This window comes from Macrotis lagotis, chromosome 6, assembly GCF_037893015.1.
Source record: "Macrotis lagotis isolate mMagLag1 chromosome 6, bilby.v1.9.chrom.fasta, whole genome shotgun sequence".
Lineage (NCBI taxonomy): Eukaryota > Metazoa > Chordata > Mammalia > Peramelemorphia > Peramelidae > Macrotis > Macrotis lagotis.
In genome coordinates, this window is record NC_133663.1 from 73,222,799 (window position 1) to 73,244,684 (window position 21,886).

Consider the following 21,886-nt stretch of genomic DNA (forward strand, 5'->3'; position numbering starts at 1 on the left):
CCTCTTCTGATGAGTGTCTATTATCATATAAATAAATAACAGGTGTTATATATAAAACATAGGTGTTGCCCTGTGACTGACGTGAATACTTTGTGATCCATCTCAGTTTTTCTAGCTCAAATTCTGATGCATGAAATAACTGTTTTCTGTAGAAAATACTCCCACCCTCTTCAGCCTTAACAGTATAACTTAAGGAGTTCCTAGGGGAAGAAAGAAGCTAGGAGTGGGAAGAGCAGAATGGAAGAAAGAATAGTTATTTTTAAAGTTTGTGTTTTAAAAAGTGAAGGACTTCTTAGGAGTAAATTTTGTGGACTTGTAAACATTTATATAACATCGAGGTACTGTGGAGTCATTGTGTGTGTGTGTGTGTGTGTGTGGGAGAGAGAGGAAGAGAGGAAAAACTCTTACTTTGACAATCACTGTTTTGAAGAGTTACTTTGATAGTTTAAAGAACTAGGAGACAATTGATTTTAAGTATTAGTGTCGATTTGTGGCATCCTGGATCCACCTTGTGTTTTTCTCTCTAGCCTATCTTTTTTTTTTTTTAGTTGCCACACAAGCTATGTAATTATTAAGTGTATGAGGCCGGATTTGAACTCAGGTCCTCCTGACTCCAGGGCCAGTGCTCTATCCACTGTGCCACCTAGCTGCCCCTTTCTAGCCTATCTTGTGTATGTTTATGGAGAAATGGACCAGTCTAGACTTTAGCTTGGGTAATAGGTTTACCATATAACTCAGATTTGCCCCTGGAATCATACAGCCAGGTTTTAATCCAACCTTTCATCAGAGAGTAATAAGCTGTCACCTGAGTAGTCTACCTCATTAATATCCTGTGTTTAAAAGTTGGGGAAATCTAGTCCAGTGTGATTGGGCTTTGGATATATTTATGCCTCAGGGATAAAAGTGATCTTGCATTTGTCTGCTTATTGACATTGTTCTTTCTTCAAACAGCATCAATATCCTGAGGGAACCTGTGTGCTTAGGAGGATGTGAGCATATCTTCTGCAGGTGAGTGACTAAGGCTTGAACCAAACGAACTATGTTTGAGTTGAGTCTCACAAAATACTCTTATGATTTTTGAATTTTTTTTGGACAGTATGGAACAAGGAACAATGTAATAAGTTTGACATGCCCTGGAGGAAGAAAATACCTGTCTTTTAGAGAATCCAAACAATTGATTCTTGACTTTTTGTCCTACAGCATTAGGTATTTACTGTGAATCTTAGTGATGGAAGTCAGTTTCTTGTAATTGCTAGATTTTATTGGTATAGGTTTTAAGTCTAACCAGAAAAATGGGGGATAGTTTGTCAATTCACCAAATAGTTTGCTTAGTATTTAAGTCATTAGATTTTTGTATTTCAGTTTACCTTTTGTTCAGTTTAACAATTGTGTATGGCAGTTTGCAAGATAATGGTATGCAAAGATATATGAATAGGACAAATTCTTTCCCTCAAAAAGCTTACATTTTTACCAGGGCAGTGGGGTGTGTGAACTTGATTTTTTTAAAAATGTATTTAAAATATATTTTTAGTTATTTCATTAAATATTTCCCCGTTACATGTAAAAATAATTTTGACATTCATCTTTTAAAATTTTGAGTTCTAGGGTGGCTAGGTGGCGCAGTGGATAGAGCACTGGCCCTGGAGTCAGGAGTACTTGAGTTCAAATCCGGCCTCAGACATTTAATAATTACCTAGCTGTATGGCCTTGGGCAAGTCACTTAACCCCATTGCCTTGAAAAAAAACTAAAAAAAAGTTTTTGAGTTCCAGATTCTCTCCTTCCTTGATGCATCCCAACCTGTTGAGAAGATAAGCAATATGATGTAGCTTATTCGTGTGAAGTCATGCAAAACATTTCCATATTGGAAATATGTTAAGCACAATTGTATATGTACAACTTTTCCCTGATTGTTCACTGCCATGGGGAGGGAAAAGAAGATGAAACTCATAAACTTGCAAATGGATGAATGTTGAAAACTACCTTTGCATGTAATTGGAAAAATAAAAGAAAACTAAAAGGACAAACCGAAAAAAAGCCATTTTCATATTAACCATGTTGCAAAAGAAAATACACATACACAAAACCTAAACAAAATGCTTCAGTCTGCAGTCAGAGTTTATTGTATCTCTCTTGGAGATAGTAACACTTTTCATCCTGAGTCTTTTAGAACTGTCTTAGATCATTGTATTGATCTGGGTATGTAAAGTCTTTCACAAATAATCATCATTATTGTATATGATGTTTTCGTGGTTCTGCTCACTTCATTGTGTGTCAGGTCATATAAACCTCTGATTTTTCTGAAACCATTATCTTTATCATTTCTTACAGGACAATTATATTTTGTCACAATCATATACCACAGCTTGGTTAGCCATTTTCCACCTGATGGGTATTCCTTGAATTTCCAGTTACTTTCCACCACAAAAAGAGCTGCTATATTTTTGTCCCTATAATTCCTTTTCCCTTTTGCTCTCTTTGCGATACAGGTCTAGTAGTGCTAGCATTGGGTCATAAGGTAGTTTTATTGCCCTTGAACATTGTACCAAATTGTTCTTTAGAAAAATGGAACTCTGTCAATTTTTCCATATCCCCTTCAGCCTTGTTTTCCTTTTCTGTCATGCTAACCAATCAGATAGGTGTGAGGGTAGTACCTCAGAGTCGTTTTGATTTGTATTTCTCTAGTCAATAATGATTTAAGACCTTTTTTACCTGTGATTTTTGATAAATTTGATGTCTTCTGAAAACTACCTATTTAATTGATAATTTTTATTTAAATAAAATTGGTTTTCTTTGTAATCCTAAGTATTTTATGTTATGTGGTCAGAAGCATTATTTTGAGGAGGGGTCTATAGGCCTCACTAGACTATCAGAGGAGTCAGAAAAAGTCAGACAGACACACACTCTCACACTACTTCCCCTCCCACCCCCATATTGTTTGAATTGGGAGAAAGGCAGTTGAAGGGCTGAAAATCCTTGAGGATTTTAGGGGTAACCCTGGGAGCCAGGCTGTTGGTGGGGAAGAAGACCATGCCTAGGCTAGGGTGATTTTAGCAGATTCTTGAGATTTGAGAGGTCAGCTCCAGGAGACTCTTTGTGTTTTAATCAGCATGTTTAGTTTGTGTGTAGGAAATTAAAGGCAGTTGCTCAGTCAGTAACCATTTGTTAAGTGCATACTATGTGTGCATGAAATAATGATGTAACGGAAAACTACTGATAAGTGCTGTTTATTGATACTCTATGAATGAGCCAAGAAAATACAAAGTGAAAATTATATTTGGCTAATGTGTAAGAATTGATATGAACTGCCTACCATTTATATGTAATTATCATATGTGCAATAACAGTTATTCAAATGATGAAATTTTGTTGTGGGTTTGATTACAACTCTAAACACTGTTCATGGGAATGGAAAGAGTACTTAGAAAGAATTGGGTTGAAACTGTGACTCTAAACTCTAGCTAGCAACCTTGTGCAAATCATTTAAACTTTATGCACCTTGGTTTCCTCACCTCTAAAATAGGGATGATCATTTTTATGCTAACTATCTCACAGCATTGTGAGGAAGGGCTGGGAAACCTTAGAAAGCTATATGAAGGAAAGTTATTGTTATTATAATAAAAACAAATTGCCCCCAAAATAATTTTTTATGTTGCATATTGATTTTACCCCTCCCTCTTCCAATGAGACATAATTCAATCACCACTTTATATGTGAAGCCTTTTCTTTTTCACTGCTCCTTCACCCCAATTGCTAGTTAATTTTCTTTTATTTATTTGTACTTTTGTTTATTCTGCTTGTACTTTTGTATGTCTTCTTGAGAGTAGAAAATCTCATGCTCTGTAATTGTCCATCTAGGGGCTAGCATGGTGGCTGACATACAGTAGGCGCTTAATAAGTGCTTGATGAATGAATAGCATAGGGTAGAAGCCTAGAAAAGTCCTGCCCCTTTTAAAAAGAGAAAATAAGAGTTCACTTGTGCTGAAGAATTTACAAAGTAATTGGCAGCACTGTGAAATAGGTTCAAAGTTACAGGTACAGGAGCCAAGACATGAACCTGGCCAGGTTTTGTGCCCCCAAGCTTCTGCAGAGTTTCTCTCCTTCCTGAACTATAGTATTCATTTGCAGATTGCTCTAAGAAGGGGGTGAGCAGAGGAACATACTGATGATTTGCTGCAACATCCATTTTGTTGTCTTATGTGATCTAGAGACTCAAGGCCACTGCTCAATTTTTTTTGCACATTCAGAATCTCTCCATCTGCTGAGCATTGTATATGTATTATATTTCAAAATATTTATTATAAATATTGGAATCCTCTACATCTGGGCAGTGTGTATTATGCATAAGTACCAAACTTTTACCATAAGAGTTTAGAGTACTTAGAGTATCAGATATAAATGAGAAAATAGTCAGTGGTAATTGAGAAAGGCACAAGGTTTCTTATGAGCAAATGTTCCTGATCGAACAGCTGGTTTTTTTGCAAGGCATTGGGGTTAAGTGGCTTGCCCAAGGCCACACAGCTAGGTAATTATTAAGTGTCTGAGGCTGGATTTGAACTCAGGTCCTCCTGACTCCAGGCCTGTGCTCTAATGCACTGTGCCACCTAGCTGCTCCAACAGCCTGTTTTCTAAAGGCTACCTTTGGCATTTCAAACTATATTGGAAGGTAAAAAAATAGATGGTGGTGAACTTGACAATGAGCCGTCATGCTGCTACACCATAATTTTAAAGCATTTTCAGAGGTCTTTCCTGAGCAGTTTAACAGTACTGTGGACACTAGACATTTTGAGGACATTGTTAGTGCCAATTAATTCTGTATCCTTGGATCTGTACAGAGTGAGGATAAATTGATTATTCCCACTTACTGTAAATGCTGTAGACTGTTGTAACAAAAGGGGAAATGGGACTAGGGTATTACATGCATTTAACCTGCAGGCTAAATGTGTGGTTAGATGTTCATGGTGTTATTCCTGTTTTCCTTTCTGTAGCTCCAGACCCTAAGCTTGCCAAATAATAGCAAAACAAAAATAAAGCTAGATAATAATGGTGGTGGTTCTCATCCTAAGAAAATATTAGTTTTCAGGACTTTAAAAACATTCCCCCCCCAATCTTTCTCCCTGCCCCCAGGTTACTTTTGATTCAATATTTAGTCTAGATTCAGATATTATTCAGAAAATGAAAGATTATTGGAGATTTTTATGAGCAAATTTATTTGATATGTAAAGACTATATAAGATATTCAGCATCTTTAAAGGCATTGCTATGTTCAGCGTTACTTGTACTTTAATTGTCTAGAATTCTCTTTAACTTAAAAGACTTTCATCTGTATAGTCTGTTTTAGAGATCCCTAAGCTTTTTTGTATCATGGACACCAATCATTGGTAGTCTGGTGAAATCTATTAAGCCTTTTCCAGGATTTTGTTTTTAAGTGAATAGAACAAAATACATAGAATTACAAAAGAAACCATATGGAAATATAGTTGTTAACATTTTTTTAAAAAGTTCACAGACTCGGGTTAAGAATTCCTAGACATTTCCCTTTGTATTCTTCTCTCTTCTTTCCCATCTTCACCTCTTATTTAAAAGAAAAATTAAAAGGAAGAGACAAAAACTTCAGTAAAATCATTTAACATATTAAAAAAAACATGCAATAAACCTCCCAGGGTGCAAGGGACCACCCCCCCTTCACATTAAAGGACCCTCAAGAAGTGCTTTTGTCTGATAAAGATGAAGACTAAATTTAGGCTTTAGAATCAATTCTTTTCCAAAGGTCTCTTGTTTAAATTCTAGGAATGGTAAGGGTTACATATATTTCTTTCACAACCTTTAACACAGCAGTGCCAGTGAGATGGAGACTATTTGCAAGCTGACCAGGAGGTTCCTTGTGTTAGTGATGTAAGCGAAGTAGATTATATTAAGACTGTGGTTGAAAAGGGAAAGCAGATTTACCAGAGCAGTGGATAATGTGTTTTCCTGGGGATTGTTGTAGGAAAATGAGAAGAGGCTCCTTCAGTTTTTGACTCAATAATTAATTTTGTAGGAAGTTTGCCTTGTTATAAGACCTTTGCAGGAAGTCATACTGTTGCCAGTCCTTTACCTTTATAAGGAAGAGGCAAATGACCCAAAACTAAGGCAGTCAATTTCTAGGCCATCATCATGTCTCACACTGTTTGTGTCTACATTCATGCTGCAGTATAATAATAGATGTACTGATTGAAAACCTAGAATTATTAACAAATTAGAAAAGGTTGACTTCAGTTCAGCTAATAGAAGTAATTGTTGGCAAGTATTTATCATATATTTAATAAGGGTTTACTCTGTGCTAAGTGCTAGGGATCCCAAAAGCAAGTTAAACATGGTCCCCTTTTTTTTGGATAAATTTTTATTGATATCTTCAGTTGTATATTGCCTAAATTTTCCTACATCCCTCATCCACCTCTTCTCTCCCATCTCATATAATTTTAAAAAATAAAGAGGAAAGAGGAGTAAAAAAACATCAACAAAACCAATCAGTACATTAAAAAAGATGATCCCCATCTATGGATTTCCTACTACTTACAAAGGAGAGGAATGATGTCTTTTCATATCTTTTTTTTTAAGGTTTTTGCAAGGCAAATGGGGTTAAGTGGCTTACCCAAGGCCACACAGCTAGGTAATTATTAAGTGTCTGAGACCGTATTTGAACCCAGGTACTCCTGACTCCAAGGCCGGTGCTTTATCCACTACGCCACCTAGCTGCCCCTTTTTCATATCTTCTTTGAGCTATCCTTCCTCTTTGTAATTTTGCAACATTTACTTTTGATAGTTTTATGGTGGTGGTTCTTTTCTTCTTACCTGTTTGCAGTTGTTTATATTATTTATTTGAATCTTCATCAGTTTCATATAATTCTTTCCATGCTTCTCTGGTATTCATTATATTTGTCATTTCATTCAGCATGATAGGATTTCATTACATTCATGTAAGCACAGTTTAACTATTCCCCAAAGTGTCCTAAAAATTGCTGTTGTAACCATTTTGCTGTTTATTGGGGATTTTCTTTTTATGAGTGACTTGTGACTTCCTTTGGGGAGTTGGAGGGTACACATTCTAAGGAGTGAGACAACTTATAAATAGCAAGATATATATGTTGTTAGAAAATTTTTAAAGCTAACTCCCTAGAAAATTGTTTAGAACAATTTTTAACCTTACTTAAAGTTGAGGATCACAGGGTTTGTATTTTACAATTCAGGATTCAAAATCCTCCTCTGGCACTTTTATATAACTTTGGACTGTTGTTTTGACATCTCTTGACCTCATCTGTAGAATAAGGGAATTCAACTAGATGACTTTTGAAGTTCCTTCAGGTCAGAACTTGTGGTCCTATGATTCTGTGACAGCAAATATATCAAGAAATGAAAAAACAATATTACTAGTTGTGTGATAAACCTTTCTGGATTATAGACAAGATTGTTCAGTGGCCTATAAGATCTTAAGGTCTGTTCTTATCTGAAATTTTCTATGACTCTTTTCCTTAGAGATGCAGGTATTGAGGGGCTTCATGAAATAAAACTCCAGATAAAGAAAATAAAACTAGTAGTGGTGTTTAGGGTCATTGGGAATGGTAAAAATAGGATGCTTGGGAATGGTAAAAGATTGGATGCTGTGAAACTAGATAGGTCTTACAAAGTAGCAGTCCATCCACAACATGTTTGAGGATTTTTGTACTTTTACAAACTCTGGATTCCAAATACTTATTGGATCCTAGGGGATGACTCTCAAATTTAAAACCTTCTATAGCCTAAGCTCCAGTCTGTATTTCTTTTTCCTGCACTCTAGCTTCTAGTTGAGAGCCAAATGGTCCACTTGCTGTCTCCCAGACTCATTGCTCCATCTTAGTATCTCTGCCTTCTTATCTAGAATATATTACCATCTCAACCCTTCTTGTGAGATCCTTTTGTTGATTTTTAATTCCACAAATCCCCTTCAACAGTAACAACAGCAAAATGTGTTTCAGGAACCCCCAGCTCATTTAATAATGAACACTTAACTGTTTAGCATGAATCCCTTGGACCATTCTCAAATCATTAATGGAAGCCATTGATCTATGGGAAGCTCTCCTCATCCTCTCCAATTGGTGCTGTTCTCTCTTTCAGATTACCTGTATTTACTTATCTGTCTGTGCTTAGATGCATCCCTTCCAATGGAATGGAAATATTGTTGGTTTTTGTCTGTTTCCCAGGGGCCAGTGCCATTTGTTATCTCTGTTAAATGCTTACTAAGTCCTCATTGAATTGAATTTCAGGAAGATGGGTTAGTCTTTTTGAAAATCCTGTAGCCAAATAGAACTTACTACCCTACATCAAAAATTTTTTATAGAATTAAGACTTACCAGGTTGCTACATCATCCAAATTACATTAGCTTTTGCCTAATTACAGAAAGGTCAATAAGAAAGTCAAACCCTCACCTTCAATATAGACTGAGAAAATGGAAGTCATAAGAGCCAAAGACTCAAAGATGAAAAAGCTGCCTAAAACATTCAGACAAGAATAAAAAAAAAAAGACAAAAACCCAACAACAACAAACAAAATTCTTTTTCCACGTCCCTTGAAACCACCTTTATGATAGCCATAAAATTTTCTTGTGACTGTGGCAAAATTACCTGGCAGTCATTTGTCAAGAACTTGCCCTTCTCAGCTTTCAATGTGTGTAACAGCTGTAGTTTTGTTCCAGGGGAAATATTGATTCAGCCTTGAATCCATTCTAGTAAACTTTAAATACACACAGGTGGCTTCAGAGTTACATCTTCATCACTGCCTCATTGAAGTTTGATTACTTTCATATATCTACTACCTCCATGAAGCCTTCCCTGATTTCTCTGCTTTCCTTCCTCAATATAGGCAATGGCTTTCTCTCTTGATCCTCACATAGTATTGGTTTTATGGATTTGTCTAATCCCTGTAAGCTCTTTCAGAGTAGGGAGTATTTTATTCTTTTTTATAGATCTTCTATGAACCTAATTTTTTACATAAAGTCACTTCCACTAGATTGTAAGTTTGCTGAGGGCAGGTATTCTCTTTTGCATCTGTTCATGTACATATTGCACAATACATGGTAGTAAATATTGATTAATTGATTGATTTTTCAACTAAAGTCATCAGATACAGCTTTACTTCTATATGTCCCTGAGATTGTCTTCAGAGTGTAGACACTACAGTGTACAGGTTACTAGATTAAAATTTGTGGATGATAAAAAGCCATCTTTCTAAAAAGAGATTATTTTGTACCTTCCCTCTTCAATCTTTGGTTACTTGGAATCCCCCCCCCCCCCCCCCCCGCCTTATTTATGTAGGTTAAGTTTTAGGAGTTAATTCATAATATTACTCATTTAAGTAATTCCAGTCAAACAAGAAGTTAGGGTTCTATTTAAAAATATAAGAGCAAGTTAAAGAAGATAAGTAGTTGGAAAAGTTTTGGGATGAGGGTTTGAACTTCTTGTTGCCCTTTCTGTAATTAGACAAAAGCTAATGTAATTTGGATGATGTAGTAGCCTGATAAGTCTTGAACTATTATCCCAAAAATCATTTTGTTTGAGTTTTTAAGCAAATATTTATTTTTCCCTTTTATTTCTCCCTCATTAAAGGGTTAAAAAATGAACAAAACTCTTTTAGCAAATATATTTAGCTTGACTTTATTTTTAAAAATTGCCCATTAACCTTTTATATAAAAGGATTGGGGTAGGAGTGGAGAAAATAGATGAAGGGTAGGTATAGTTATGTTGGAGACCTCATGATTAGTTGTCTGGAGGGTTGTGTTCCATAATCCTAATCTCACACTGATTGATCATACACCCCTTGAGATTATGCTCTGATCTCCACACTGGGCAGGGACCCCCATTTTGAAGACCATTGTTCTAGATCATTGTGACCAACTCTGAGAGAGTTTTAAAACATTTAAAAAAAAAGTCCCTGCAGCTAATAAACCTTATTCATCTACTCTGTTGGATTTAGAATGGTGGGCTAATTTCATAATGGTTTTATTTTCTTTAAGCATGTGCATAAGCGACTGCATCGGGAATGAATGTCCAGTGTGTCACACACCTGCCTGGATACAGGACATGAGGATCAACAGACAGTTAGACAACATGATCCAACTATGTAGCAAGCTTCGGAATCTGTTGCACAATACTCCTGGTAAAGGTGAGTAAGACAATTTAGGATCTCTTGGTAAAATCTGCTTGCAAAGAACCTGGATGAATCTATATCTCCCTACCCATTGCACCCTTCTCCAAAAAAAGAAATCTGAGTTAGAAATTTTCTTCAAGAGCCATAGTTAGACTCTTGAAATATCATAAAATTACAGAATGGTGATTTTTTTTTTTCCCCACAACATTGCTTACTTCATGAAAATGTACTTTTGCTTACTTCATTAAAATGTACTTTTGAGCAAGTTTGGACAAAAACAATTGACAATATTCTAGATCAGCATGCTTTGGAGGAGAAGTAGAATCCAAAATTCATTGTCTTTTTCTTCCCTAATGAGCTTGTGCTTGGCTAACCCAAGTTGTTTTTAATTTTGGTTTATTAACCTGAATATGCACCTCTCATGCTTTTCTCCAGAGAACTAATTAGGGATGAAAAAAAGGTGAGGTGATTGGAGTTTCCCAGTAATTGAATTTTAGAATCTTTGTTTTTTTCATTGACCAGAATAGCATCCTTCCTTTTCTCCATGGGAGGGCCTCTTCTAAATTGACACCTGCCATGGTGATTGATATGGAATGGGAAGAAAGCTGTTGAAGGCTACTATTACTTTTTTTCTTAAATTCCATTTTTTTTTTTCTCAGATGCAAACAGAAGGTTTATTGGCTAAGATGCCTTGTTTCAATGGAAAACAAGGCTTGGGAGGACTTGAGTTTACATCCTCTCTCATTCAAGGTCTCCATATTGTCATCACTTTCATAACTGGTAAAATGATAAATCATAGCTCTCAAGCTGGAAGAGACCATAGTAATCATTTTCATTATAACTGACTTTATGTTTGTGAGACTTTTCAGTGTGCAGAAACTACAGTCAACACATTACTAGTTTGTTTTTTTTTTTGATGGAGGAGGAAAACAAGACCCATGGACCTTTAGTGAGGTTGTGACAGAAATAGAATTTGAACTCCCCATCCTCTTATGCCAATTTCTCTAATCCCATTTAAAGATGAGTTTATTAAATTAAGGGATAACAACATTCATAGTAACTTCCTTACGAAGTTATTCCATGGCACAAATGAAGATTTTAAAGTATTTTGGAAATTGGACTTTCTATATGTATTTCAAGAACCTTTGACTTTATTACCTTTACTGAATTCCCTTAAAGCCTTATTTTTAGTAAACTGTCTTCATCGTGTTGCTAGGGTTGAAAAAAATGCATCATAGGTGAACAGTCCTTTGGTCATGATTTAACTCAATATGGTTGATTTTCTGACAGACACATAGTTTGGCACTTAAAGTTTTCCCTTTTGGTTAAGGCCTTTCTGAATTTGTGTTCTTCTCTCATAGCCTGGGTAGCTGTTTCATTGTTTGAAAGGAGATTTCCATTTCAGTTATACAATTAGCTAGCTACAATGGTGAACTAATTTTTTTTAATATTTTTTTTAGTTTTTGCAAGGTAATGGGGTTAAGTGGCTTGCCCAAAGCCACATGGCTAGGTAATTATTAAGTGTCTGAAACTGGATTTGAACTCAGGTACTCCTGACTCCAAGGCCAGTGCTCTATCCACTGTACCACCTAGCCACCCCTGAACTAATTTTTTTAAGAAAAATTTTTATTGATACCTTTTGTTCTTCTCTCCTCCTTATCCCAGAAAGCCATTCCATAGCCAAAGAATATTGTCATTTTTATTTAAGAAGATAAAAAAATTATATATGAAGCCACAAGTCTGTTATATACAGTTCGCAGAGGACAAAGGGGAAGGATACTGGGGAAAACTATGATGAAATAAAAAAATTAATAAAAATTTATTTTAAGAAGTATATAAAAAGTCCACCATGTTGATTTTTTTAATTAAATTTTATTTTTTCAATAAGTAAAAGTCTGCCTTCTTTTCTTCCTACTCAAAATGAGAAACAAAGCCCTTATTATAAACATTAATAGTCAGATAAACATTTACAGACAGCTCCTGACTGTCTCTTCCTCTCTCTCCCACACGTGCACACACACACACACACACACACACACACACACACACACTACAAAAACATATTTGCAAAATACACATGTATGCATACATGTGTGGAGTCTATAAAGAGGAATAGATATGTTTGTTTGTGTATACACAAACATTGACACAAATTTTTTTAATCAGATTTTTTTGATTTATTGATTGGTTTTACTGATTGTTTTTCTTTTTGAAAATTTTTTAATAAAAGTCTTTGTCAAACAACTGTGAAAGACTTGGGCTATAAAGACATATACACTTGCATTTCATAACGTATTTCACCAAGTCAGTGCAGGTAATGAATCAATCTCCCTGGTACTGGCTGTCTGAAAGAATAGCAAAATATTGAATGACTTTCGAAAAGGAACTATCCTGTCAATCATAGTGCCAGGTGAAGAAGGCATACATAGCATGTGAAATACGCTTGCATGCGTAAATCTAAAAGGCATTTATAAACACATATACATTCACTCCTTAGTATCAGAAGATGAGTAGTATGTTTCATCATAGATCCTCTGGAATCAGGGGTTGGTTATTGTGTTGATCAGAGATCCTAAGTCTGTCAGAGTTGTAACAGTAAGACTATTCTGTGGATAGATCACCAGTCCCTGGAGTCAGGAGGACCTGAGTTCAGATGTGGTCTCAGACACTTAATAATAATAATTACTTAGCTGTGTGATCTTGGGTAAGTCACTTAACCCCTTTGTTTTACCCCCCCCATACTATAAAAAAAACTAAAATGGGAAAAATAACCAGCAAAACCAATCAATGTATCCAAAAAAATAGCCCCAGTACTGAAATATATGTGAACATTGTAATGATGTGATTTAACTCTCTGTGTAATACATTTCCCTTTCCAGAACATTAGATTATGTTGTTCTTAAACAATCTATATTTCCCTGCCCATTCCTGAGTGCAGAGGGGCCATAGTGTATAATGATACTCCAAGATTAGCCCTAAAGCTTTATGATGGGAAACTACAAAAGTCCAAGATGAACTTGCTATTTTCAAATAAGAAGAGGGTTATTATATCAACCAGAAATGATATTCTAGATTTAGTCCTACCTGTAGAATTAAATAGGCTGACTTTGAACCAGTCTCCTCACTTAGCTGAGATAAATGTGTTTGGAGGTGAGGCTCCAGAGTGTATTGGACTGCACGATGTCTTATTGCCCTTCCTAGCCCAATGAGTGTCAACAGTGAAAGGAGGGGTCAGGGCCCATGGCCAATGACTGCATACACCTGTACTCAGTTACTACTCTTGGGATTCTTAACCTGGTGTCCTTGGATAGATAGATAACAGAGGAGTTTTGGAGGTCTTTGAACCGATAAACCTTTGTATTCTTTTCTTATATAAAGTCGTCTGTGCCAGTCCAGTACCTGGGTTCAGGATGCTTTCCAAGCCTCCTAGGACCAGAGACTTGATTCGAGACATTGCTGGTGGTATTTCTCACTAGCAGAAGTAGTGTCCCTATTTTTGTCCCTATAGTTTACATTGATTAATGCCTTACTGGCTGGAGTCTGAGATTCTGGTCCTTTGCTTTGTAGACTCCACAGTATTATTATTTTGTTGTTGTTCCAGTCCTTCCTATTTAACTAATTGCAGCACAACAAATTGTGCAGCATCTGTTAACTGGCAAAAGTAATTGTCAGATCCACAGTGAAGTAAAATGACCTTTAGTGTTATGACAGCCGTATCAGTCAGTGAGCTTTTGTAGGTACCCCATTGTGAGCAGCAGGGAAGGTTTCACATTGGAGCTGCAACACATGAAGGGGAGCTTGAGGAAGTTTGCATTTAAAACTTCAGAAAAGCAGATATTGATGCATCCCTTGTGGAGCCAGAAGCCTTCTTGTGTGTGCCTTCTCCACCTGGTGGGAAACCTGCCTCCCCCCTCCCCCACCATCAAAGACTGAGGAGATAGTTCATTTTCAAAAGTCATTCAGTAGTTTTCTTTCAGAGAGCTAGTATCAGAGTATCGATCATTATCTTCACTGACTTGGTGAGAATGCTTATGAAATGAATTAATTCTTCAGTGTTTGACTGCCTTTGAGAGATGTTAGAACTGGATTTTTAGATTAAGTTTTATTTAGCAAAAGTCTGCCTTCTTTCTCTCCTAAATGGGAAAAAAACCCCCTGTATTATGAATGAGTCTAGTCAAGTCAAACAGATTCTGATATTGATCATATCTCCCCAAAATGTATCTATATGCATAATACATACATGTGCATATATTTTATTAGATAATATATTCAATAATAGAATAATTACATATACTAACTAATGTTGCATAATTATACATTAACATACATTACATATTTAATATATTTAATTTCAATTTAATATTATGCATAAAAATGTTTTACCTTATTCTTATAGTATTAACTTAATAATTGTTGACTTATTTAATACATGGCTATCTTTAATACTAACCACATCTTGCTACCTACCTTTTGACAGAGAGGTAGGTGATGAACTCATGTACAAATTCACACATACTCCACTCGGCCATATATGAATCTATGGATACACAGATATATACACACATGTGCATACATACCTCTACCTCTAGAAATATATGGGACTGGCAGAATGAATTCAGTGGGATGGTCAAACTTCTTCCACATTTTCCCCATCTTAAAAAAAAAACCCAAACCCCCTATATTTGACAATTTATCTTCCAAATGAACCTTATTACTTGCATTTACTATAAAATATATAATTACTGTAATTAAGGTGGATAATTAGGAAGAACTTGTCAAATCATGGACATAGTATATGGCATCCTAGAGATAAAGGAGCCTGATTTATAGTAATGCTTTCCAGAATGAGCTTCTAAATACTTGAGCAGATTTTCCTCGGTTCAGTGTACTTTAAAGAGAAGAGATTGTCTGTCATAAATTTTCCTGACAGCCATTTATGGATAATTTTACCTTATTCTTTATAACATAAGCTAGCTTCTTCCACTAATGGCGTTAAATTTAAAGGGTTGTGATTTTTTTTTAAATAAAAAATTTTCACTTGCTCCCTTTCCTTGTTTTAAAAGCAGACCTTGCAGGTGTTGGTCAGTTTCTTTTAAGCATATGTTGATGCTGGGGGACAGTAAGAAAGATTAACTTTGATTATGCTTTCAGAAGACTACAATTTCCCCTTTTTTCCCTCCATTTTCTAGAATGGGGAGAGGAGTTGGTCTTGCTCTAATGAATGGTGTAGTGTGTTTTGATGTTTTTTCATAATAGCTGAAGGTGAGTGTTTGAATAGTGGTGTATTTGTGCCTGTTTTTTTATAGAGCTAACTATTCCTTAACTTAGAAAATAATCATTTTTCAGTGAAGCTGTTAATGTTGCACAGATGGTAGCAAAGCGCTTCCTTTTGATTTTTAATAAGGGACTACTTTGTCAAAGAGATTTCTCAACTTCTGTTGTGAAACCCATAATGGAGAGTAATTGGAAAGGCACACAATGTACATCGTTATACCTCTTTGATGCAGATTAATGATAGCTGAACTGCATTTTCTAATTGCCTCTCTTTCTCTCTAGTTTATTATTGCATTACAGGAAGAATTTGGAAAAGTAACTCCCTAGCTCTCAATATTTGAGAGCTATCTATCCTGAAATGAGTAAATTCAAGGAGGGCAGTTTTGTTTTTCACAGCAGTATTAAGAAATTTAGTTTTGATTTTACGATAGAGAGAACACTTGTATGAATGAGGCACATCTGATAAATTATCATGCTCATAAAATATATTATTGCATGAATATTTGCTCATAAACACTGATAGAGCTGTGAATAGAGCAGACTTGGGGGAAAAGTTTTTGCTGTTTCTGTCCAGTAAACAGAGACACCTCACAGTCAGGTTTGGCCAAGGTCTTCTCTCATCCGCTAAGTGCTAAGATACTAAGGGAAGCAGTATAGTATGTGGGCCTGGCTCAGCTCTTTCTTGGGTGCCTAGGTACCATGTACCTGTTAATTATTAATGCATTTTAAAAAATCCTAGTAATTACTTGATTAGTAGAATTAGACTGTAGCCAGAAAGTCGATCAATCAGTAAATATTTATTAAGCATCTCCTGGGTGGAGGCACTGTGCTAAATATTGGAAATTTAAACTCTACTAATGCTCACAATTCTTTAATTTAAGAAGAGTTGATTGCTAAATGGAGAAAGCTTATTGTCCCTGTAGATTGAGGCCTTTGGGTTTTTTTTTTCTGTAGGAACATTTAATTAAGTCTGTTTTAAACACTTAAGGGATTTTAGAGAAGTGTAAAGTTTTCTGTCTTTTTTTATGAGAGTGTGGTTCTATGTATATATATATATATATATATACACATACATACATATACATATATGCATGTCCATGTAATCTTTTGTATACCTTTTGTTGTATGTGTGTACATACATACATATATACACACATACACCCATAATCTTTTCTTCGCCTTTTGCATGTATGTGTGTATGTATACACATAAACTCTTCTATGCTTTTTGTGTGTGTGTGTATAGCCTTTACTATGCCTTTTATAGATAGATGTATATACATACATGACCTTTTCTATACCTTTTGTATGTGTACATGTGCATGTTTATTATATATATGCATATATAATTTTTTCTATACCTTTAATGTATCTTTGTATTTATACATATATTTTACCCATGCATTCATGTATATGATTGCTAAGGGGTTAAATCGAATCTTTATAATTCTAAATCAGCCTCCCTCCCCCTTTAAAAAAAGATCCTGGGAATATTCTGTGTTTTGACCTTCTCTCTAGGATGGAGATTTTTATCAAAAGAGATTTCTTTTAAAGTCTCCTTATCTCCAGTGAAAAAGTCTTGTTGAATGTAGACATAAAATCTCAGTCTATGTGATTCCCAATCCTGTCCCCTTCATTCTTACCTTATACTTTGGATTTCAGGTTTTTCATCTTGATAACTTTATTTCTTTACCTTCTATTGTTCTATGAAAGGCTGCATGACATAGTGAGTAGGGAATTGGTCTTGGAATCAATAATGAGTTTGGTGAAGAAGCCTTCTCAGAAGAATGTATGAAATAAAATATATAAGATTACAAAAGAATCCAATCACATTGAAATAGTTATAAGAAGCATTAGATAAGTTTATGGATCTCATACAGAAGTTGGTATTTGAGTTGACAGTTTTGAAAGAAGTAAGGGATTCAGTAGTCTTTACTGTGAGACACTCAAGCTATGTGACCTTGGGTAAATCATTTAACCTCACCATGCTTTATAAATTAGATCATAAATTAGATCATACAAATTCTTCCTGATTATAGAGACTTTCCACATTGGCAGACTTTGATATCATTGAAATCACCAATGTATGAAATGTACCTCCCCCTCCAAATATAAACAGATGAGAGAGAGAGAGAAAGAGAAAGAAACTTGAAGTCATGACTTCTTGGTGGAATCCATTAATTCCTTTAAGATTTGGCTCAAAAACTGCCTTCTAAACTGCCTTCTACATGAAGATCTTTCCAATTCCCCTAAATCTTAGCACTAACCCCTCCCTAAAATACTGTTTTTCTGTTTAAATATGCACACGTTGCTTCTCTCCAAATGTTAAACATCTTGAGAGCAGACACTAGACTATGGTGTTCATTTTTGTGTCTTTAGTACCTACCACAATGACGAGCATATAGATGGAACCTAATAAAATGTCAGTTGATCTATAGATTACTAATTTATAGGCCCCAACCATTATATCTTACTTCTTTTCATATAACAATACAGAAGTGAAATTTGAAGATAAAACTAAAAATCGAAGTATGGTATGCATATAGGTGGGGGGAGATCATACATAGCCAGAGGGTCTTTTTGTCTTAATTTCAAGGAGACTTTTTTAACTTACAATAATGATCTTAAAAGAAGTTTCTTCTGATCAGCTGTTTGTTTTACATATACATGATGATTTTATCATATGACACATTCATCACATTTATATCATATTACATTTATTCTACATATCATCCATAATATTTTGGTATATAGCACATAAATCAGTTATAAATATTGCCAGAATTTTATTTTATTGGGAATGTTTTTTAGAAACAATTCATTAGAAACAGTCCAGTCATTTTTAATAGTGTGTGACTCTTTGTGACCCCATTTAGGGTTTTTTGGCAAAACTGCTAAAGTGGTTTGCCAGTTCATTTTCCAGATGAAGAAACTGAGGTAAACAAGTGAAGTGACTGTCTGGGGCTCACACAGATAGTGTCTTTGGCTCTGGAAGAGGCTAAACTCTAAGGAATCTGTCCACTGGATGTCCTAGCTGTCTCTTAGAAACAAATACATTATGCAATTAGGAAGACTGCTCTAACTGAAGGCCTCAATATTTGCATATATCCAAGGATATGTTGTTTATCAAAGAATGGAGAAAACCTTGGGTCTAATCACATCAACTGAGCATATCACTTAATGTAACAGGACCCCAGTCTGCTTGTCTTTAAACTATTGTTCTAGATTAGGGGCTGGGGAACTTACTTTTTATTTTTTCATTTTTAAAATTTTTTACATTTTTACAATAGGTTTTGCTTTTTGGGGGGGGGGGCATGTAAAAAAAGGTAAAAGTCATCCTTAGCTCCCTGGCCCTAAAAATCAGAAAATGGATCAATTTGACTTTTTGATTGTTTGTTGCCTCTTGTTCTTGATTTTAGGATTGTAGATATAAAGCTTGCCATCTAATCCATCTGCTTCCATTTTATGTTTTATTTTTTCCAATTATATGCAAATGTAGTTTTTATCATTCATCCATGTGCAAGCTTGTGAGTTCCACATTTTTCTACTACCCTCCCCACGGCAGTGAACAATCTGGTAAAAGTTGTACATGTTAAGCTTCTCCATTTTACATTGAGAAAACTTAGGCCTAGTACATTTATTAAAACGAAAAAAACCATAATTGAAGACTATATCTCCATGAAGGATCAGGCAAATTTGGACTAGTTGACCATGCCTGATCCTTTTTCTCTTTCCCAGAGCCCCACAGGTTACAAGTATGGGAGATAGACTTGAACTTGGGTCTTTTTTTTTTTGTACCACATTGTCTACTGAGTCTTCTTAAGTAAGTTGTAAGATGGTCTGTAGATTGTATTATCTTCTAGCTCCCCTGTATGTTCTCTATAGGCTAGAACAACTCTGCTTCTGTTTGCTCAGAAGACCGACATTCTCTCTCCCGTGCCAGACATGTATTCCTTTCCTCCTCCAGCTTGAGCCATTTCCTTCAAAGCTCTGCTCACATGAAGCCTCCCTTGATTTCTCAGCCTGCTAGTGGCTACTCTCCCTTAGCCAAATTTGTATTTTTTTTTAATATACTCAGAGCTATAAACCTTACCTCCTCTGACAGAATAGATAAGCTCCCTGAGGACAGACTGCTTTGTTTTTGTATCCTCACATCTGCCTCATCGTACAAACTTCATAAAGGCTTATTGATTGAGAAATGATTATAGTGTATTTTGGGGGAATATTTACTGGGGTGGACAGGAGTTTGGAAGACCTCAGTTCAAATTTGGCCTTAGATACCACTGTGACCCTGGGCAAGTCTCTTAACCCTCTTTGCCTCAGTTTCCTCATTTGTAAAATGAACCGGAGAAGGAAATGACAAACCACTCCAGTATCTTTACCAAGGTATGATGAAAATGAATGGACGTGCTTGTTGTGGTTGTTAAGATTCTGATAAGCACAGGGAAGTTTTATGAGTTAGAAATTTTTTTTGCTGTTTGAGAAGCAGCAGTGCCTTCTGTAACTTCATTTAGAAAATGGATTCTGTTGCTGGTCTTAGAGCAGAGATCAATTGTGACTAGAAAGGTAGTGCAGTCAATTTGACTGATCTCTTTTCATCTTGTAAGCAGCACCCCCCCCCCTTTTAAAAATAAACACTTTTGATGAAAGTGCCCTGACTAAAAATCAGACAACTGATACAGGTGAGATCTTAGAAAAACCATGCAAATGAAAAATGGGTTCCTAGCAGTAGAGACTGTGGGGTAGAGGGTAGAGAAAGGGACTTCTGTTCAGGCAGACCTGACTGTTGTGACAAGTCACAGAATCTCCTTAGAGATGTCCTAGACACCTCCAAGAAGCTCCAGATGTAGCAAAACTGCCAGCCTGCATTGGTAGAGGAAGATGTCTCATCTGGAAGTTTCTTATATCAGTGATGTAACAGATTAAGACCCTGTCCCTATGAAATTATGGACAGGTTGAAAAGATGAGATTCATCAAATTACTTACATTAGTATATTAGATTTTTGATTCTTCCACCATATAGAAAGGTAATCCACTATAAAGGTAATACATGCTATACAAAGGTGATTCACTCTATAGAAAGGTGAGTCACCCTATAGAAAAGTGATCCACCCTTTAGAAAGGTGATATACCATAGAGAAAGGTGATTCACCCTATAGAAAGGTAATACATTTAGAGAAAGGTTATCCACCATATAGAAAGAGCTTGCTATTTATGAGACATTATAGCATCATGGAAAGAGCAGTTGCTCTGCAGGACTTGATTTCAAATCTCCCCTCTGATTCTGTGTCTGTGTGTGTGTGTGTGTGTGTGTGTGTGTGTGAGTGTGACCTTGGACAAGTCAATTGCCTCTCTTTTTCATCACCTGTAAAATGAAGGTCTTAGACAACACTTGGACAACCTCTGAAGTGCCGTCTGCCTCTAGATCTCTGATCCTGTATTCCTTTTAAATTAGAGGTGTAGCAACATGGTTAATATGGAAATATGTTTAACATAGTTATACATTTAGAACCTATTTTAGATTACTCATTATCAAGGGAAGGGGGAGGGGAGAAAAATGTGGAACTCTAAACCTTACCAAAAAATGAATGCTGAAAACCATCCCTGTATGCAGAAAAATAAACAAACAAAACATACATAAATTAGAGGTGTTAGGGGATAGAGTATCGACTCTGGAGTCAGGAGGACCTGAGTTTAGATGTGACCTCACTCACTTGATACTTACTAGCTTTGACCCTTGGCAAGTCACTTCACCCTGATTGTCTCACCAAATAGGAATTATTACATAAAATAAAAAAAATTTAGAATTGCATAACTTTAGTGTTGTAATGACAACACTTTGTAAGCCTAAATACTTTGTAGATGGAGATGAGACCTAGGATTTCATCAGTGGGAGGGATTTTTGGAATGAAAACAGCTTCTGCTGATAGAAATTTGAGAACTCATCTATAATATACAGTGTCAAGAATTTCGGAGTCACCAGAAAATGAAGGGACACTGCACCATGACCTCAGATCTAGTCAAGTCTCAGCCACCATACCATGCTATTTTTAAATATATTCATTTGCTCTGCTGTTTTATTTTAAATAGGTAGCTGGGTGGTCCAATAGACAGAGTGCCAGATCTAGAGTCTTCCTGAGGTCAAATCTGGCCTCAGACACTTAATAGCTCTGTGACCCTGAGCAAATGACTTCAACCTCTTTGCCTCAGTTTCCTCATCTGTAAAATAAACCAGAGAAGAAATGGCAAAGCACTCCAGTACCATAGCTGAGTGAACCTCAAATGGAGTTTGGAAGAATCTAACATAATTGAAAAATGACTGGACAAATTGTTAGGTTTGTTTTCCCCTTCTTGATACATATGTAAGAGTATTTAAGTAGACAACATTTAAATTTCAATAAATCAAAGAATATTTGGACCAATGGGAACTGTTTAGTCATTCCAGTGTAATCT

At 35.8% G+C, this 21,886-nt stretch overlaps 1 protein-coding gene across 1 annotated transcript in view; it reads left to right on the forward strand.

Annotated features, from left to right (window-relative positions):
- BARD1 (BRCA1 associated RING domain 1) overlaps positions 1–21,886 on the forward strand; it is a 140,590-nt gene that overhangs the window by 15,710 nt on the left and 102,994 nt on the right. The window contains exons 2-3 of the mRNA XM_074191441.1: positions 952–1,008; positions 10,027–10,175. Coding sequence (XP_074047542.1) covers positions 952–1,008; positions 10,027–10,175 — 206 coding nt within the window. The remainder of the gene's footprint in view (positions 1–951; positions 1,009–10,026; positions 10,176–21,886) is intronic.